The sequence below is a fragment of the Fusarium tjaetaba genome (genome assembly GCF_013396195.1).
Source record: "Fusarium tjaetaba strain NRRL 66243 chromosome Unknown NRRL66243_c0000108, whole genome shotgun sequence".
Classification (NCBI taxonomy): domain Eukaryota; kingdom Fungi; phylum Ascomycota; class Sordariomycetes; order Hypocreales; family Nectriaceae; genus Fusarium; species Fusarium tjaetaba.
This window is the reverse complement of record NW_023501304.1, coordinates 17,831-36,229: the sequence shown is the minus strand read 5'-3', so window position 1 is coordinate 36,229 and position 18,399 is coordinate 17,831. Positions and strand designations below refer to the sequence as shown.

Sequence of the window (18,399 nt, the reverse complement as noted above, 5' to 3'; positions counted from 1 at the left end):
AAGGCCGGGTCGGGTATGTACATACCTACATACAGAACTGTGCTGGGTTCTGCAGGGCCGCATGCACTCCCATGCATGGCCTGGCCAGTCGCCAGTTTACCAGTTACCCATCACGATCACACTGCAAGTCTTGATTTGACGGGCTTCAATTTCCGTTTACAGAACAAAACGCACCTCTAGAATCGATGCTTCTTTTGGCTGTTGTAACTTGTAGGTCACCTTTTGAGGCGTTCGGTGACTGTCCGGAGGTACGTACTCTCTGACCTCCACTACCAGCACTCTCGCCTTTTACTGGGGGCTCGATTGCGGCTCGTGACGGCAGATAGGAGAGGCTGATCTGACACAAGCATCGATTAGGTAGACTAACTATGGCCGAGGTGAAAACGTGCCTGGCTTGTGCTCGGTGGAAAGCCGAGCTAGAGTAGAAATGCAATTGCAGACGTTTAGAAATGGTCTTGATTTCAGAGCCCTAGCCTGATTAATGAGAGAGAGAGGCAGAGAGAGACGTTCTCAAGTCATGACGATAAGTTTGACATGGTCAATAGGAACTGATGCAATGTTTCTCTATCGATTTGAAGAGCCCATTCAAGACTCAACATATCTTTGCTGGATAGAAGGAATAGTACCTACTGTACCTACCCAAGTAGAATAGAATGACCCTCGTGACTCAAAAAATGAAAGACCGAAGCGCAGTTCTTTCTCTCCAACCTAACGCCTCATCAACAGCGGGTCCGCCAAGTTCTGGGCCCCCTTCGCTAGGAGTAACTCTCACTCCCCTAGCTTCGTTCATCAATCATCATCACCTACCAATTGCATCAAAGATTTGACTCCAAGTTGCTACATCGACACCCGTGTGCTAAACCATTTCTCCACCAAAAAGTCCAGAAACGCTTGCTGCCGGGTGCGGAGAGACAGCGAGACAATGACCATGGGGCATATCCCATATCCCATCCATCCATGGGGAACGGGTCTTTGGAATATCGGGGGACGGGAGGCCCAACAGTGAGTGACTCAAGAGTAAGGTATCTCTAATTCCCGGTCGAAAAGATACTTATTATATGGTCTGCCCTCTTCCTCCCCCTTCTTCCAATTCCTCAATCTACTCATCATTGTTCTCGTCTTTCCAACTTCACTCTACTACTTAGTACCGTGCCATCTAGTTACCTACTTCCTGAGACCTCCCATTGTTTAGCACTCTCCCCCAAAAGGTTTCATACCTCTCACTCACACATCGATCACAATGGCGTCACAAAATATGGCAAACCCTTCTGTCAACCCTGATATCGAAGACGAGCTCTTCCAGAAGGAGGTTGAGGCTGTCAAGGCTTGGTGGTCCGACTCAAGATGGCGACACACAAAGCGCCCTTTCACTGCTGAGCAGATTGTCTCCAAACGCGGATATCTCCCTGTCGATTATGCCAGTAATGCCCAGGCGAAGAAGCTGTGGAAGATCCTTGAGCACCGTTTCGAGGTGAGTCTCTCCAATGATGAAGACATGTTACATCATAAAGCGAGATACTGACGATTTCCCTCGCAGACTCGAGATGCCAGCTACACCTACGGCTGCTTAGAACCTACAATGGTCACTCAGATGGCCAAGTACCTCGACACCGTCTATGTTTCTGGCTGGCAATCGTCATCGACTGCCTCTGCCTCTGATGAACCTGGTCCCGATCTGGCTGACTATCCCTACGTGAGTTTGGACGATACGAAGCATGTCTATATAAGCATTGTCTAACACAGACTTAGACCACTGTTCCCAACAAGGTCGGCCATCTCTTCATGGCCCAACTTTTCCATGACCGCAAGCAGCGCCAAGAGCGCCTCAGCGTCCCCAAGGCGCAACGCGCCAACCTCTTGAACATTGACTATCTTCGCCCCATTGTTGCTGACGCTGATACTGGTCATGGTGGTCTCACCGCTGTCATGAAGCTCACCAAGCTCTTCATTGAGAAGGGTGCAGCTGGAATTCACATTGAGGATCAAGCCCCCGGCACAAAGAAGTGCGGCCACATGGCAGGCAAGGTTCTTGTCCCCATTCAGGAGCACATCAACCGCCTTGTTGCTATTCGCGCACAGGCTGACATTATGGGTGGGTTTTGACTTCCCCAGACTTCCCCAATCATCACATGCTGCTGTCGCTGGTGGCAGTGGGACCAAAACTCCAAGAACACAACTGACATGTGAAAGGCTCCGATCTCCTCGCTATTGCGCGCACCGACGCCGAGGCCGCAACTCTACTCTCCACCAACATCGACCCCCGCGACCATGCCTTCATCCTCGGCTCTACAAACCCTACTCTCAAGCCCCTCAACGACCTCATGATCGCCGCTGAGGGTGCTGGCAAGAGTGGCGTTGAGCTGCAGCGCATTGAAGATGAGTGGCTTGCCAAGGCCAACCTCAGCCGCTTCGACGACGCTGTGACTGCTGCCATTGATGCAGGCTCTTCTACTGACAAGGCCAGCCTCAAGCGAGACTATCTTTCCAAAGCAAAAGGCAAGAGTAACCTCGAGGCGAGGGCCATCGCTCGCCAGGTCCTTGGCCATGACATCTTTTTCGACTGGGACGCCCCCCGTACTCGCGAGGGTTACTTCCGTCTCAAGGGTGGTTGCGACTGCGCTGTGAACCGAGCTATAGCTTATGCCCCTTATTGCGACGCTATTTGGATGGAGTCTAAGCTGCCCGACTATGCTCAGGCTAAGGAGTTTGCCGAAGGTGTCCACGCCGTCTGGCCCGAGAAGAAGTAAGTCTCTACCAACCTACTAAAGCTCCAGAATTTCACATTGACACTGACATAACCAGGCTCGCCTATAACCTTTCTCCATCATTCAATTGGAAAACTGCCATGCCTCGTGATGAGCAGGAAACTTACATCCGCCGTCTGGCTAAGCTTGGCTACTGCTGGCAGTTCATCACGCTTGCAGGCCTGCACACAACAGCCCTGATCAGCGACCAGTTCGCCAAGGCATATAGCACTGTTGGTATGCGCGCTTACGGCGAGCTCGTTCAAGAACCTGAAATGGAGCAAAAAGTCGATGTTGTTAAGCACCAGAAGTGGAGTGGCGCAACCTACGTTGATGAATTGCAAAAGATGGTTACAGGTGGCATCAGCTCCACGGCTGCTATGGGCGCCGGTGTGACTGAGGATCAGTTCAAATAAATCACCGCTGGTGAGGGTGATGCGGACAGCAATTGAGCACATGGATGAATAAAGATCAACATGGGTTGAGAAATGACCGGAGGTTGTTGTCGGGGCGCAAAAAAAGAAGAGCGGCAAGTTCTTTATCTTTGGGGCATTTTGATATCACATTACTGTTTTCCGATTTTAATCGCTATATTACCTTGCATACGGCAAGCATCTGCCTTGATATATACTACCAGTTATGAAGCAGCAAAACATCATGAAAAGAATTCAAGACCGTGATCACGCTATACACATTGATTATAAGCAACTATATGCACAGCATTACACATGTTTGCTTGTGTTTGGTTCATCTACAGTACATCCTGTTGTGCAGCATAGATATCCTGCGCCCTGACCAACAACTCAGTCGTAAATATGAAAAAGAAGAGAAAACATTGAATGCGGGAGGGCGGACTGGTTGGTCCAAAATCGTATCAGCATAATGTATCTATGTAGCCCAAACATAAAAGTCAAAACAATAACACGCTCGTTATCAAGCTGGAATGGAAAATTAGAAGCCGAGCAATGAGACTCATACTCTTGGTTGCCGTCTGATGTCCATAGTGTTACATCACCAACGTGTCCATTAGATTCGTTTCGTCTGGTACAGTAATGACTGCAAATCTGCTGGAACCCAGGCAGTAGATCACTTGCTATTTCATGAACCAATTCGAATGTGTGTATTCATATAACCGTCGGGCAGGGTAAGAAGCAGAGCTAGTGTGCTCGCAGCCAAACGTATCGTACCCATTGGTGTCAGTTTGGAATGTCAGTGCCCCTTTCAAAACGACGTTTCTCAATCAGCCTCGGCCAGTTGCATGATCAATTTGGCGGCCATGTCCAGGAAGGGAAAGGGACTGGTGACATCTTTTTCCTCGAGCAGTCGGCCATGGGCTGTCTCGTATCCAGAGCACTTGAAGTCGACCAAGTACACGCCATGTTCCATTTCGTAAATTTGTATGTCCATATGTAGCGCAACGAAAGGCTCTTTGGGGTGATGTTGGCCCTCTGGTGTGCTCGGCGAGCTGGGAGTGCCAGGAACGCTGGCCGCCTTCTTCTTGATGGCTGGGAGGATGTCAGTTCTGATAATTCAGGTACAAGAGATCTGGGAACCAACCAGAAGTATCCCAGCGCACATTGATGTGCCAAGGATCTGCGGGAAGATTGTAACGTTTCTTAGGATCGATACTTGAACTTGAGCCCCGGTTATTATCGTGAGAATCCGCAAAGCTACCTTCACCAGAAGCTTCAGCTCGCTCCTCTGCAGTTCTTGTTTCATAATCTTCATCGGGGATGTATGTCGCGCCCAATTTATGAAGTGCCTTGTGGATGCACAGAAGGGCTTCCCATGGCGAGTTACGTGATCGGATGCCAAACTGCCAACGAACTGGCTTATTCTTTTTAGGGGGGTTAATAGGGGTCATCCCTTGAGGCCTTGTGTTGGCTTCGTCCATACGCAATTGGCTTCTCGAATGGGGCCGTAAACGGCGCGCTGTCTCTTCCTTTTCAGCATCTGTCCTGTTGCTGGAGGGTTCATCGTTGATGAGCACTTTAGGTGGTGAGTTTTCGACGCTACCAGCCTTCTCCCGCTCCATATAGTCCTTGTGGTAAGCTGGTAAACTTGAAGGCAAGATACCGACCTTGCTCACGTATGGGCGAGGGGTGGTGGTAGCTTGAGAAGTCGTTGAGCGGGCAGAAGACATGCTTAGCATGGGGCTTGATCCCTCGGGCTCTGCTAGAAGGGCTTCAGGATTATCTAAATCAGTTTCAATACGTCGAGAGATTAGTGATGAAAAGAGAGAGGAACTCACGGTTCACTTGCATCATCTTGTTTTCCCTTACAATCATGTAGGCGTCCTTGATTGCCGACGGTTCGGCAGCCTGCAGTGCCTCCTCTACATCACTCTTACCATAACCCATAGTCTTACTGATCTTTTCAGTGACCTCATTATGCAATTTCTCTTGAACCTTTTCTGAAGCATTGGGTGCGATGTCGTTCTTCTTAATGGCTTTGTTTGGGTCAACACCAGTGTTGAAGAATTCTTCAACGGGAAGTTGAAGGTAAGCGGGCAGATCGGTGGTGAACCAGGGATCGGCTCGGATATCCTCAATTGTAGCACGGTGCACGGGGTTCACCACTAGCATCTTCTTGATGAGGTTTGCAGCGCCGGTAGGCATCCATTGCGGTATGCTGTACGTGCCCTTTGCAATCTTGGCAAACAAACTGGGAATGTGTTCATCGTCGAAGGGAAGTCGACCAACCAAAAGAACATAAAGAATAACACCGCAGCTCCACACATCGACTTCGGGACCAGCATACAACTTGCCACCAATGACTTCAGGAGCTGCATAATTGGGACTGCCACAGCTGGTCTTGAGAAAGTTACCGTCGGTCATAATATTGCTTAGGCCGAAATCGGCGATTTTGACGTTGAGGTTTTCGTCGAGTAGCAAGTTCTCGGGCTTTAAGTCACGGTGAACAATCTTGTGTCGATGACAATATTCGACGGCACAAAGCATCTGCTGAAAGAAACGGCGAGCTTCAGGTTCCTTCATGCGGCCATGTTGAACGATGTAGTCGAAGAGCTCGCCGCCAGCATATTCGAGGACCATGATTATTTCATTGGGTGTCTTGATAACGGTGAATCTAGAAGATTGTTGTCAGTTCAGTTACAGGGACAACGCTGTATTTAACCAACGTTTGGCGCGCAACGTACAGTTTGATGATATGAGGATGGCGTAAGAGTTGTAAGTATTCAATCTCACGCTCAACACGCCCAGCCATATCGCGGCTGATAAGCTTCTTTCTGGCGATGATTTTGAGGGCAACCTGCTGGCCGGTTCCATTGTGAATAGCGAGCTTGACCTTTCCAAAGGAGCCTTCGCCTAGAGTTCGCAGGACCTTGTAGGCGCCGATGCGCTGTTCTGTCTTGATCCTCTCCTTGAGCGGCGCATCGGCGGGGCGGGAACCGGGTGCAGGGGCATCACCAGAAGCGTGCTGCTGCTGCTGCGACTGTTGTTGCTGCTGCTGCTGTTGTTGAGGGCGACGAACGTGGGAGGAGGATAGGGAAATGGTAAGCTCCTCATCCTCGAAACCTCGGGGAGCCATGGCGATGCGATGCCCTGACCCAAGGTCACGGCGGGCCAGGTTGAAAAGTGATCGGTCGGCGGGGTTTTCGGAGCTGCAGAGCTTTTGGTTCGGCTGTCAGGAACTGGGTGCGACGGTGGTACAGGTACCTAGGTATTGCAGGGATAGTGGTATTGACGAAGCGAGCGCGGGGTGGTTTGATGTAGAAGAGAAGAGCGGGTGGAAATGAAGCGGCGAAATGGAGGAGGTAGGTGACGGGTTAGGTTATCTTAATCGCGTATCGTAATGTTGTGTTAAGGTGGTAGGTATTCGTTAGTGGTGTCGATGTTGCAGAGCTCGACTGACAGGCTGGGCTGGGGTAGATTACCTTAAGGTAGTCGTCACTGTTGTGGAGGGGTCAGGTCAGTGGAACCACCTCAGACATGGGCGAGTTAATGACTCTGTTATCATAGAACGCTTTATAATAATAATAATGGTGATTTGGTATGGATAGGATTGGATGTTAATAGTTGTCGTAGGAACTCGTAGCAGAATAGATCTTGATTATGTCACTTGGAGTTTATTATATATCTATTCCTCGCTTTACTCTTTACCAGAGGACTGACGGTAGGTACCTTTCTCCCCATTTGTTACATCCATTCCTGTTGTCTGACCTGTCACCCAGAGAACAGTTGACAAACTATTGGTGTCTTGCTGGTGCGTAGTCGTGTCAATCAGCCCATAGCCATTACATGCCTACCTACCTACCTTATACCTAGGCAAATAGTCTTCACTGTCCTACAGGTTGCCAAGGTCAGAAATGTTAGTACTCGGACAAGCCCTGAATTATATGTATTCGTATCTGTAACAATATCCTAGTTCATATGATATAGTTTATACAAATCAAAACAAGAAACATGAAGCAATAAATAGAAGTAGCTAAAGGCCAAGCTTTGCATACCTTAGCTATTTTTAACCCTGGCAGCCTGGACCAACACCAACTAACACTCACTTTATATTCTCATGGCGTTGAAATTCCCAACAAATCAATTCTCAAAACTCTACCGACCGACATAGACTCACGAGTTGTCGAATAAGAATCTGTTTCTGTAACCAAAAACATCCGATGTTGAACCACAACATCGTGCCTAAGTATTTATTAACCCATTCGAGTTACCAGCCAACAGTCCTCCGTGCAAACTTGTCATGCATTGGGCCGTGTCTGCATATGCAAGCATGGTTCTGGTCTCAAGAGTAGTTATATCTGACAAAACGCCAAATCCCGTACAGTATTGTTACACTCATATCTACCTACAGTCATGATACATAGGTCGTTCTCTTCCAGTTTTCAGAACTCTTGATCGCAATTGGCTCCCTCAGTCAAATTTTTCTTTCTTCAACAAGGCTATGAATATTCTTGTTTCCACTAACTTGTTGAATTTTGCTTGGCTTCTTCTTGCTTTAGTCTCTCTACCAACTTTGTTTGTAAGAATGGGCTGAGTCCCAGGCTTGGAAAATTGTTAGCGACTTGACGTGCCTGTATTCGTGTCTTCTAGACTTACATTCCCTCGTTCGTCAGAATACGGTACGTTCCACTTGGCTGTACCTTGCCGATGATGGTACCATTACCGTCCACTTCAACACTTCCCAGAATATCCTCAGGCCATGCAATGCGTCCAAAGTCGGGGGGATTCCTTCGGTCGCTGAGGTGCACATATCCTCCTCTTCCACCACCACCAGCTCCTCCCTGAGCACTGGCACCTCCTGCACCGTCGCCTCCAGCTCCTCCTCCAGATCCCTGCTTGCGAGATCCGCCTCTATTGGGTCGTTTTTGTGAGAAAAAAGCACCGCCGGAGCCAAGATTGAAGCCTCCCGGACTGGCAAATGCGCGTGCTTGATTCACAAGATCCTCGTCTTGGTGGCCGTACTCGGTTATCACCTCGTTGAGAATCTTAACGAAGTCCTTATTCTCAGTGAAGGACTGAGGAGTGGGAGGGAGCTCGCTAGTAGTTCCAATTGCTAGGCGCTCGTCCGGCGGTTCTTTCTCGAGATAGCTCAAGTAGTTTGTGAAAGGAGTTTTGGGATTCTTCACAACTTTCTACAGCATGGTCAGCGTGTTGTTGAAGTGGTACCGGCTTGGGTGTTGAACACAAACAATTTTAGGGTTGCTAGAAAGACTGGATATGGCTCTAATAGGTACAGCCATATGCCGAGCAGTATATCGAAATGATGACACTATCATTTTGCTGCTATTTTGGAATTCAAATCGATTTTACTAGGTACTGTTTCCGGTGCAGTGAAGCTATCATTGCGTTGACTCGACCTTGATCGTGAATGAGGTCATTCGCAGGACCCTAGGTAGTGAAACGCGACATATGCCTATGGAGGGTATATGTATCAAACGAGTCAATTAAACGCGTCAACGCGGTCGGCGCGAACCCTTCAAGACGACCTGCGCAACGAGGCACAACGTGCTAAGGTAGATAGATACCTAGGCAAATCAACCAGAGCACCATACGGAGATACGAAATTCAATTACCAAGCAACGTTTATTTCATATACAGAAAGTTGGATCCTTTTTCATTTTCTTTCCTTTCTCTGCGATGCCAAGCTAGCGGCACAGATCATGGATAAAACACCAGCTACTATATTCCGAAAACAACGAGGGGCGGTCCCTCCGTCGTCTGCGATACCGTCTTCGTCTCCCGCCTTCGGTACCCCAATCCATCCACTGAAGCCATTCGCCGTCAATGCTCCCAAGGCTGCAATATTGCCGATCATACTCCCTCCTCCGACACTTCGACCGCTCGCTTTCCGTACATTTACGAAAAAACATTCTTTGACCTTGACATCCTCTGCCCTTCAAGAACTAGCTTCCTTCATTGGAAGGCATTGTGGTTCAGGATGGCGTGAAGAAGGTTTGGCCGAACGGGTTCTGGAAGAGGTTGCCAGAAGCTGGAAAAACCGCAATGGGGGCGTCATTGTCGAGGGCTCGAGTAAGGAGCTCCAGGAAATTCTCAAGACCCTTGAGGGTAACATGAGTGGCGGCAGAATCACTGGCCCAGCAAGAGGACTGCCACGTGGGGATAGTATGCTTGATCTCAAAGACAATGAGACCTTGAACACACGGTTAGGACTAAGACCGGCAGAAATCAGGAGAGAGGATAGCAACACAAGCTTTGGCATGTCGGGACTTGGTGTGGACGAGGAGCAAGACGAAAGCGAGACGAGCGATCCTCGAGCATGGCTTAAAGTCATAAACGCATATGACCAGCCCAGGTTCATATACAACGTTGGCAAAAAGCACTTTGAAAAGTCAGTATAGCCGGTCTATTCGGTGGATCAATTGAATTTGCGACTAACATTTCCCAGGGATACTGCAACGCCTTCATTACTACCACCGGCATCACACAAAACGACGGTTTTCCGAAATCGATACAATGTAATTCACCAGCGTCTTCTCCGAAACGAAACCTTCCAGTCCTCCGCAGTCTCCTCCTCTCGAAAACAAAGCCTGAGTCGTTCCCTATCCAACCAGCATTCACTTAAACTCACCCCAATCGCGAACCTCCTTGGTCGCCATGGCAGCAGCCATCTGCTACTAGGGCTCCTGGTTGTCCTTCCTACCGGCGATCTTGCCATCAGCGACCTGACTGGTACTATTGCTTTGGACTTATCCCAGGCGGTAGCTATCCCGGATGATTCAGCATGGTTTTGTCCTGGCATGATCGTGCTGGTTGACGGTGTCTATGAAGAAGAAGACGAATCCGTGGGCAAGGGTCTGAGCGGCAGTAGCGGCGTTGGAGGCACACTGGGTGGCCGTTTCCAAGGCTTCTTTATAGGTCAGCCCCCATGTGAACGTCGTCAAGCGACTCTGGGCATTAGCGGACCTGACGGAGGCCAGGAACAGACCATAGGAGGGGGCTTTGGCTGGATCGATTTCCTGGGTGTAGGCAGCGAGCGTGCCGTGGGTACCAAGATGCGCAGGCTCGAAAGGCGCCTTCTACGCAGCGGAGCAGAGGATGATACTGCACCATCACGTGGGCGCGTCGTTGTTATTGGCGAGCTGAACCTCGATCAACCACGAACTCTCCAAGCATTACGCAAGATTCTCTCAGGATATGCCTCAGAACCTGAGGGTTCAACGCCTCTAACATTCGTGCTGATGGGTAACTTCACTCAGTACGCTGTTTTGGCACGGGGAGGCAGTGGCGGAAGTATCGAATATAAAGAATACTTCGATGCCCTGGCTTCAACCCTGGGAGACTTTCCAACCCTGCTCCAATCGTCCACCTTCGTCTTTGTTCCCGGAGACAATGACGCCTGGGTCTCGTCCTTTACAGCTGGCGCCTCTGTTCCTTTGCCTCGGAAGCAAGTACCAGACATGTTCACGTCGAGAATACGTCGAGCCTTTGCGACAGCCAATGCGGAGGCGGGAGGGAAGTCAAATGGCACTGCCGTATGGACCTCGAACCCGAGCCGAATCAGTTTATTCGGCCCCAACCACGAACTTGTCGTCTTTAGAGATGATGTATCTGCTCGTTTGCGTCGAGCCTCTGTCCGTTTAAAACCCAAGACCAAGGATGCCAGTGGAGAACAGGCCCCAGGTTCAAGTGCTGCCCCTCCCGAAGATGTTCAGCCGATGGATATCGATTCTGCTCATCATGATGATCCTACCGCTACTGCTACCGCCTCACCCGTCACGCCTCTTATTCCTCACGACGTTCATGCCGCCCAGAAACTTGTCAAGACTATTCTTGATCAAGGCTACCTCGCACCATTCCGCCAGTCTATTCGCCCCGTTCACTGGGACTACTCCTCAGCATTGCACCTGTACCCACTGCCCACAGCCATGGTCTTGCTCGACACAACAGCCCCGCCGTTTTGCGTCACATACGAGGGGTGTCATGTAATGAACCCAGGCAGTGTGCTTGTAGCAGGGCGCAAGGGAATCGCTCGATGGGTCGAGTATGATGTCGGTCGCTTGGGTAGGTTAAGGGAATGTACAGTTTAGATTAGACGTCCAGATCTAAATAACATCTAGTTGCTGCTATCGATGACTCATGGCGTCAGGGGATTAAGGGGCATACAGGGTAATGATGGGTGTGATGGACAACCCATACGAACATAGGTAGCTTTCGATAATCACGAAGAGCAGTAATATTTAAACCTCATATCATAAAATGCTAGTTTTTATTTACCTATGCATAAGAATACACAGGGCACTGAAAACGCACCAACTCACCACGCGATGAACATAGAAGTCTGGTATCATGAATAGCTAAGTATGCAAAAGCCCGTTTACCTCCTCTTTAACAAGCCTTCCTCCTCTACTGCAGCAGCAGAGCTTCCTCGTGTAGAACTCCATACAGGGCTTCAATCTCGGTCCTCACTTTGTTTAATTCAGCTGCCACTTGTAGCGTAACGAGTGTGTATGCGTACAGCAAAGCATAATCACTCTCTTGAACAACCAGAGGGGACTCGTTGCCCAAAAGATCCGTACTCATGTGCTCCTTGCGGAATTGGTAGATTTTCCCCAAGAGTCGATCCTTGTTGTTCTCAACCGTAGGGATGGCATCAGTCAAGGGGTATTCTAGCATAAGGCACGAAGCGATAACCTGAAAGACGTGACATATGCGCTGACAAAGGAGAGCTCTCTCAGTGCTTGTGTACTCTAACAATGCCCGCTCGCCTTCTGTTAATTGATTGCGTTTTGATGTGATGAGACGCATCGCATAGAAACCATTAAGCATGTTTTTGGTGGAACGCATAATGCGCCCATATGCTGCGTCTGGGAATGGACCGCGAAGCTCAAATTCAGACTTCGCAGCCGTTCGCAGGCTCGCAAGTTTAAAGGCTGTCATAGAGTTAGCGTGATGAAGAAAGACGTAGCAGTGCGTGCCTACCATATCGTTGAAGAGCCGCCTGTTCGCCCTCGCGCATGTAGTCAAGCGTGTTACTATGTGTGCTATCCTTAGTGAGCGACACAGTAAGAGGGCCACGCTTCCATATGAGACCCATCTGGAGATACAAGACAGAAAGTCCTTCGCGGAACTTCTTTCGACCAGAAATCGGCCAGAGGATTCGGCAAACAACAATACCCCATAGGATGCCTAGAGTGACCGCAACAACTCGATGCCAGGCAATGTCCAAAATCAGTGGGTTAGACCCTCCCTCGTCATCGTCGTCATCGTCAACATCTTGCGAGATGCTGTAGGCGTAAAGGGTGCTCACGTTGTATGCTAACAAAGCGATTCTACCCAGCGGGGCCTTTTTGATGACCAGAATTACGTAGAAGTTGAACAAAGCTACAAGGCCACCCAAAAACACCAGGGTGATGCCATTGCCTTGGCTGACAGTCCAGCACACCACAGCAAAGGCTGCACCGACGAGGGTACCCTTGAATCTGGCAGTTCCAGTCGTATTCGCTGAGCCAGTTGTCATGGCCGCCACGATCATGAAGGAAAGGAGGCCCCATTCGCCTCTCCATGTCTGGTAAATAGGTCTTGTGCTTGGTATGAAAGCAAGCATGGCCCAGAGAAGAGCACCAATGCCAACTTTAATACCAAAAAGTATGTCCTCCCTCACAATGAATCGAGAAATCTTGAGCATTTTCTGAGCGACTCTTCGTTTGACTCTGCTGGATTGTGGGGCAGCATCCCAGTTGAAGGTATCTCGGCGTGCGACCATTGTATCTGGAATACCTTTGGGCATTTGAGATTTCCGCAATCTCGGCACAGGTGGTTTTTGTATCAAGCTCTCACGTTCCGGGTCTTCACCTCTGTCTTTGTCTGATGGTCGAGTCCGGCTGAAGTACCTCCAAAATTTGAGCCAACTCCATGAGCGCGGGGCCGTCTCAGTCGTGTACCTGATGTCCTCTAGTACATCCAAATATGCATCAGTCTCTTCAGCTACAGCTTGTAAACTGAAGGAGAAATGCCCACAGGCTGCAGCAACTTCTTCTATATCCGCTTGGATCTTCTCAGATCTAGCACGTCCGATCTGAATGGTACGGTAAAGCTCCTGCAACGACTCCGACCTTGCATTATTGTAAAGATTCAGAGCATCGCGAAGGCTCTCCCTCAATTGTTCGTTCACCGCGATATCCTTGTTCGGATCCTGTCCAAATGCAGGCTCACGCAGGATTTCTGATAGCGTATGAGCCAGGGACTTGATTGACGGGCCAAGCATATTGATGAAGAGGGCAAAGATGTCAGAAGGCTCCTGGAAAGCGGGGGCTGTGTCAAGAGCGGTATCCGATTTGTTTCTCCCCGCCAGCCGTTCTTCCTCGCTCTCTCCAGATTCATCGATGTCAGACAATGTTTGACCTCCACCATCAATATATGCAGAAATGGCTCGATTCAAGGTGGATGTTATCCCTGTAGGCTTCGGTGAAGGGAAGGTATCCTCCAGGCTGGGGACCTCCCTGAGTAAAGTGAATTGGTTTTCGAGTGCACTTCGCAGTCCTCCTATGGCTTGGGAGAGTGCCTCGACGGATCTTGAAAGACGTTTATCAAGCGGATAAAAGGTTTCTCTTCCCAGGAAGAAGTACTCAAATTTGGCTTCTCGGAGTGTTGAGTTCATCGTTGTGTATGCGCTGTTGTACCGAGCAGAGACTCGGCCATACTCGCTTGTCCAGAATTCATCTTCTGTTCCACTGAGAAATCCTTTTGTGATGGATGATAATTTGTCGCCCAGAGAGCTGGTGGCGGTCATGATGGACCTACGAAGTACACGCCTCGCCGAGATTCTCCAGACTAATACATTGACGGTTAAAGTGCAGGTGATGCCAACAAGAAGCAATTTCAAGACTTGGACGATCTTGTCGTCGTCAAAGTAGCCTCCCTGTACGCCCTCCTCTTTGGTGATTACGGAGATGATTGCGATCGATGCCAAGGTTGAGCCGACGTTAACAAGGGGGCTGTTGAGTCTCTGCTTTACCCAACCCACAAAGCCCAGTCCTCCTCCGATGCAGATAATGAGGATCAACACATGAGCAGCGGCAGTCAAGCCGAGTTGGGATCTCATGGCAATTGCAATTCCCATCGACAACATTGATATGACCTCCGCGTAAAACACAGCAACGACCGCTATAACAGTTGCCTCAAGCATAGAGCCAACGGTTCGTGCTGGGTGAAAGTAAACGGTAATGGTAGCAGAGACATGCTTTCCGTCTCTGTTGCCAAGAAAGGCTGTCAAGGGTGGGAAAAAAGTACCCATACTACCAAGTACATAGGCGAGTGTACACTTGAGAACTCCATGGCCTTCTTCAGTATGTAGCCACAGCCATATCAAGATGAATGCAGTCTTGACGTTATGTGCGACAATGTGGACACGGTCACCAAAGGATTCAGCGGCCTCGAAGGATTGGTATTTCGGTTTCTTGTCGACATCGTCTGCAACTACTGCGTTGGTAGATGTACTTAACGAGAATTCTGACCTCGATCGTTCGCCGGTCCTGGGAATGATGAAGGTTCCGTTCTTCAATTTCTGCCCGAGCATCAGATATCTACCCATTCTCGCCGTCTTGCATGCAGAAAATTATAGAGCGAGTGATTTCGTACCGTTCGCTGGGAAGGCCGCTGTTTAGGCGGCCACGCCAAGTTGGATGAGCCTGTGGCGGAGCTCATGGTTGGTTGCTTTGATGGTACTCGTGTCTGGAGTGGTGAGACGATTGTGAGGCGCGCTTCATTCTCCTAGTCTTAGAGCTCCATAAGAACAGTGGCCCTGATCTCCAAAAGTCAGCTTTTTAAGAGGAATAGGCTGACACGGTGGTGATTCGTGAATGTTTCGCCTCCTGGGTGTATAAGGTAGAAAGGTCAGGGACAGGTGTTGTAGGTGTAAAATCGAATATAATGAAAAGCAATGCAGCTTACGGAGTATTATAGTCTTGAAAATAAGGATGACGCTGAGCATGCATTCACCCCGGGCAGCTAGTGTGGGGCTTCGATCAGCTATCGAGACGACCTCGTATTGGCTGTACCTCAAGGTAGTACCTACAAAACTTAGTAACTTAACTGGCGGGAGTAGTCTAATTCTCAACTAAGGTACCTACAGCCTCGGGAGAAAATGAATGGTAGATGTTCCAAGCTCTTTGTTCAACATTAACAAAGTTTTTATAGTTCTGTACCTACATAGTATGACCACAATCAAGGACAATTTAGAGGTACGCTCTCGTGCTTTCTCTCCACCAAGTTTTCATATGAACAATAACGTGCGAATATTGTCTATTCTATCATTCAAAGGAGTAAGGTAGTCTAGATTTGTCCACGACTTGCTCAACCATGGAAACATTCTTATAGAGATCTCTTAGCCTAAAGCCTAAGGTAGTGGGGCTGTATGCACACTTGCCGGCTGCGCCCGTTGCTTAAACGTGCCCGGGCTGGCGGGACAAGCATGAGATCTTGAGGGGGAACAAGGGCCAAACAATTCCATCCAGCCACCCAAGCCCGTGGCCAAGGTAGGCACTAGATATAGCCGCAAGATCATCAGGAACGCGAAAATGGCTTTAGAGGAGCCTAGACTAGCACGCCGTAGCGGAAACTAAGCAGACAAACCCGCAACATCACTATCGCTTGTGTGTTTCGTGTTTCCTCGTGTAACTCGAAACTCGACCCTTTCGCAATGGCCATAGAGTTGGTCCCAGTCATTGATCCAATGGAATAGGCACGATCCGCATCCGCTCCTCGCACCGAAAACGTTCAACTCGACTAGTTGCAACGTCTCGTCTGTCTCGTCGTAAAACACATCGAACGACAGCCCTTGCTTTAAAAGCAGCTGATCGAGCCCGTCATCCGGATCCAGATCATGTAGGATTGATTTGTGAATCGTTTGGATCCTCTCCCAGATTTGATCCACTACTCTTGTCTGATCTTCGTGCTCTTCGCCGTCGAAGAACCATGGCTTGTGCCAGCAGTATTGACTCACTGCGGAGATGGCTCCGGTCTCAGGTGCACAGTAGACTCGGTATTCCCTTTCGCTCCCCATACGTTTATTGAATGGAAGAAAAGTCAAGTCGACAGTCGGACTCCCCCCTTCAAGACTCTTTGATATTTCATTACGTGCTCGCTGTGATGTGATCAAGCGAAGAATTATGTCCGTTGGGGAGTGAAGAGACAGCCTACCCGGTACGGCTTGGCGACCATCTTTAGGTGAACAACGATTCAAGCGCATAAAGAGACCTTCGGCGGGGAAATCGAGAGACGATAGATGCGGGATGATTTCTTCCTGGATGTCTTCTTGGTATGCTCGGTTGTGTTCACCAGTGATAATCGAGGTGCCCGATGCTGCTACAAGGAGTCTGGCCTTTGCTCGTGTAAGCTTCACAACTTGTGCAACTTTTGCATCGCGGTTTCGTGTTTTGAGAACTAGGGGCAGCCATCGCTCGAAGGAGTAAGGTGCTTCTGACGGACGTGAAAGATGATTCGTGCTCTCATGTGCTGGAATCTCTTCAACGGTATGAAAGCAGGTGTTGAACTTGGTAGATGGTACATTCTGACAGTCTGATTCAACCTCTTCGTAGTTGGTTTGTGTGAGATGCATGTTTTGCGTTGCATTTCCACCCATAGTCGATTGATGTAAAAAGGGAATGATTCTGCAGTGAAGAGTTTATTTATTTTATGTTTGAAGGAAAATAGGTTCACTTGCGAGGTGGATTATTGACTCTGGTGCTACACCCACTATCCAACGGCGGGACGCCACTTCGACAAACCAACTCACAGAACAAAATCTAGCGTGTGAGCAGACTTCACCTCATATCTATAATTGACGGCCAGGTTTCCAACGTCCATTCAAGCAGACCTTATATCAATATTATTATACTTGATTCATTCTTCATCTGAAGCCCATCGTAACGTACATGGATCTTCCTGAGCTCGACTTGCAAGGAGCACCTATCCGCACTCCGGATTGTTGTTTAAGCCTTTCCTACAAATTATTCCGGAACCTAGTCAACGCAATCCCCAACACCACGCTTTCGTTGGACCATGCCAAACGTTCGAGGACCCCTTCTCCAAGGCAAGGTGTTCTTGGCATATGACTGGCTAATAGCTTCTAGGTGAAACGCCAACTGTGCTTTCGATTGGTAGCGGATCCGGGCTACTGGAAGCTCTGTTGCTTGATTATATAAACTCACAACGCCAACGCAGTAGCTTTGGTCATGCTATGGTTAGCATTGAAGGGGTTGAGGTTCAGCAACTTGGTATGAGAGAGCATGTCAACAGCTATCTGCCAGAACAAGCCATACACACTGTTCGTGGTAGCTGGGATGTCACTTCGAGGCTGCAGGATTCAGATGTGACAGCTCTGATGTTCGTCTATCCACGTCAACCTGCGTTAATCTCGCAATATATAAAAGTCATCGCTGAGCAGGACCTAAAAGTCGAAGCCATTGTGTGGCTGGGGCCTATGGCCGACTGGGAGGTTTTTGAGCCTTGTTTCAACACCGGACATGAAAGCTGCCAATTTGTGGTTGTTGGGACGAAACATGGTAGCGAAGCTGGGCTTGACGAGTATGAGTCGATGGCAGTGGCGAGGAAAACAGACTGTAATTCTATGAAGGACGCTTATAAAGCCGGTTAATGAGAGACACTTTAGCTAGCAGAGTTTTTGGGCAAAAGGTGAGGATGATAGCTACTACTCGTCACCATAGGCGGACGGAAGAGAGTGGAAGAGGCGATATACTGGATTATAGGGGGCCCTTTGGTATACTATATCGATATATCCATATCTTGGCTGCGTTAATCATATGCCTGTCTCAGTACCCAACTTAGTGTTGTTAAGCGGTTTGTTGCCCAAATGGTGCAATGGCATCTGATGCTAATGGAGCATTAATTAGATACCCTATACTTGTTCAGATGTGACTGCATCTCTACCTATCAATTGTGCTGCAATAAGGTAGGTAGGTACATGTATCCGAGACCTTTGGTAGGTGTAAGTCTTGGAACAGGTAAGGTAACCTAAGAGACTCTTAGCCCCGAATTCTCTCTGTCCCCACCTCAATAAGAGCGTCATCTCTGAGCCAAAGCACTCATTACCATTGTCAACTACACTGATCTCATTTTTTATCATCCATCGGAGAAAAGCACAAAGAGAGATATTCCAGTACCTCCATATAATTGCATAGAGCTCTCCATATCAACCTTCTTCT

General features: G+C 49.0%; 5 protein-coding genes across 5 annotated transcripts; 2 read left to right on the top strand and 3 right to left on the bottom strand.

Annotated features, from left to right (window-relative positions):
• Positions 1-1,240: 1,240 nt before the first annotated feature.
• Positions 1,241-3,160, top strand: FTJAE_5574 (isocitrate lyase; the record flags this gene model as incomplete). The annotated part of the gene is made up of 5 exons (XM_037352096.1): positions 1,241-1,471; positions 1,538-1,693; positions 1,750-2,092; positions 2,191-2,743; positions 2,803-3,160. The coding sequence occupies 5 exons, from the start codon at positions 1,241-1,243 to the stop codon at positions 3,158-3,160; spliced, it is 1,641 nt and encodes a 546-aa protein (XP_037207308.1).
• Positions 3,161-3,980: 820 nt separating this feature from the next.
• FTJAE_5573 (CAMK CAMKL AMPK kinase) lies at positions 3,981-8,493 on the bottom strand (the record flags this gene model as incomplete). The annotated part of the gene is made up of 6 exons (XM_037352095.1): positions 3,981-4,249; positions 4,302-4,940; positions 4,996-5,831; positions 5,902-6,366; positions 7,814-8,349; positions 8,407-8,493. The coding sequence occupies 6 exons, from the start codon at positions 8,491-8,493 to the stop codon at positions 3,981-3,983; spliced, it is 2,832 nt and encodes a 943-aa protein (XP_037207307.1).
• A 384-nt stretch (positions 8,494-8,877) lies between these two features.
• Positions 8,878-11,412, top strand: FTJAE_5572 (DNA polymerase epsilon subunit 2; the record flags this gene model as incomplete). The annotated part of the gene is made up of 4 exons (XM_037352094.1): positions 8,878-9,566; positions 9,624-11,239; positions 11,296-11,319; positions 11,387-11,412. The coding sequence occupies 4 exons, from the start codon at positions 8,878-8,880 to the stop codon at positions 11,410-11,412; spliced, it is 2,355 nt and encodes a 784-aa protein (XP_037207306.1).
• A 169-nt stretch (positions 11,413-11,581) lies between these two features.
• On the bottom strand, positions 11,582-14,881 carry FTJAE_5571 (Lactobacillus histidine kinase; the record flags this gene model as incomplete). The annotated part of the gene is made up of 3 exons (XM_037352093.1): positions 11,582-12,108; positions 12,158-14,741; positions 14,816-14,881. 3 exons carry the CDS (start codon positions 14,879-14,881, stop codon positions 11,582-11,584), a joined length of 3,177 nt encoding a protein of 1,058 aa, XP_037207305.1.
• Positions 14,882-15,794: 913 nt separating this feature from the next.
• On the bottom strand, positions 15,795-16,793 carry FTJAE_5570 (cell division cycle 123; the record flags this gene model as incomplete). Its single annotated transcript, XM_037352092.1, has 1 exon — positions 15,795-16,793. One exon carries the CDS (start codon positions 16,791-16,793, stop codon positions 15,795-15,797), a length of 999 nt encoding a protein of 332 aa, XP_037207304.1.
• Positions 16,794-18,399: the final 1,606 nt, after the last annotated feature.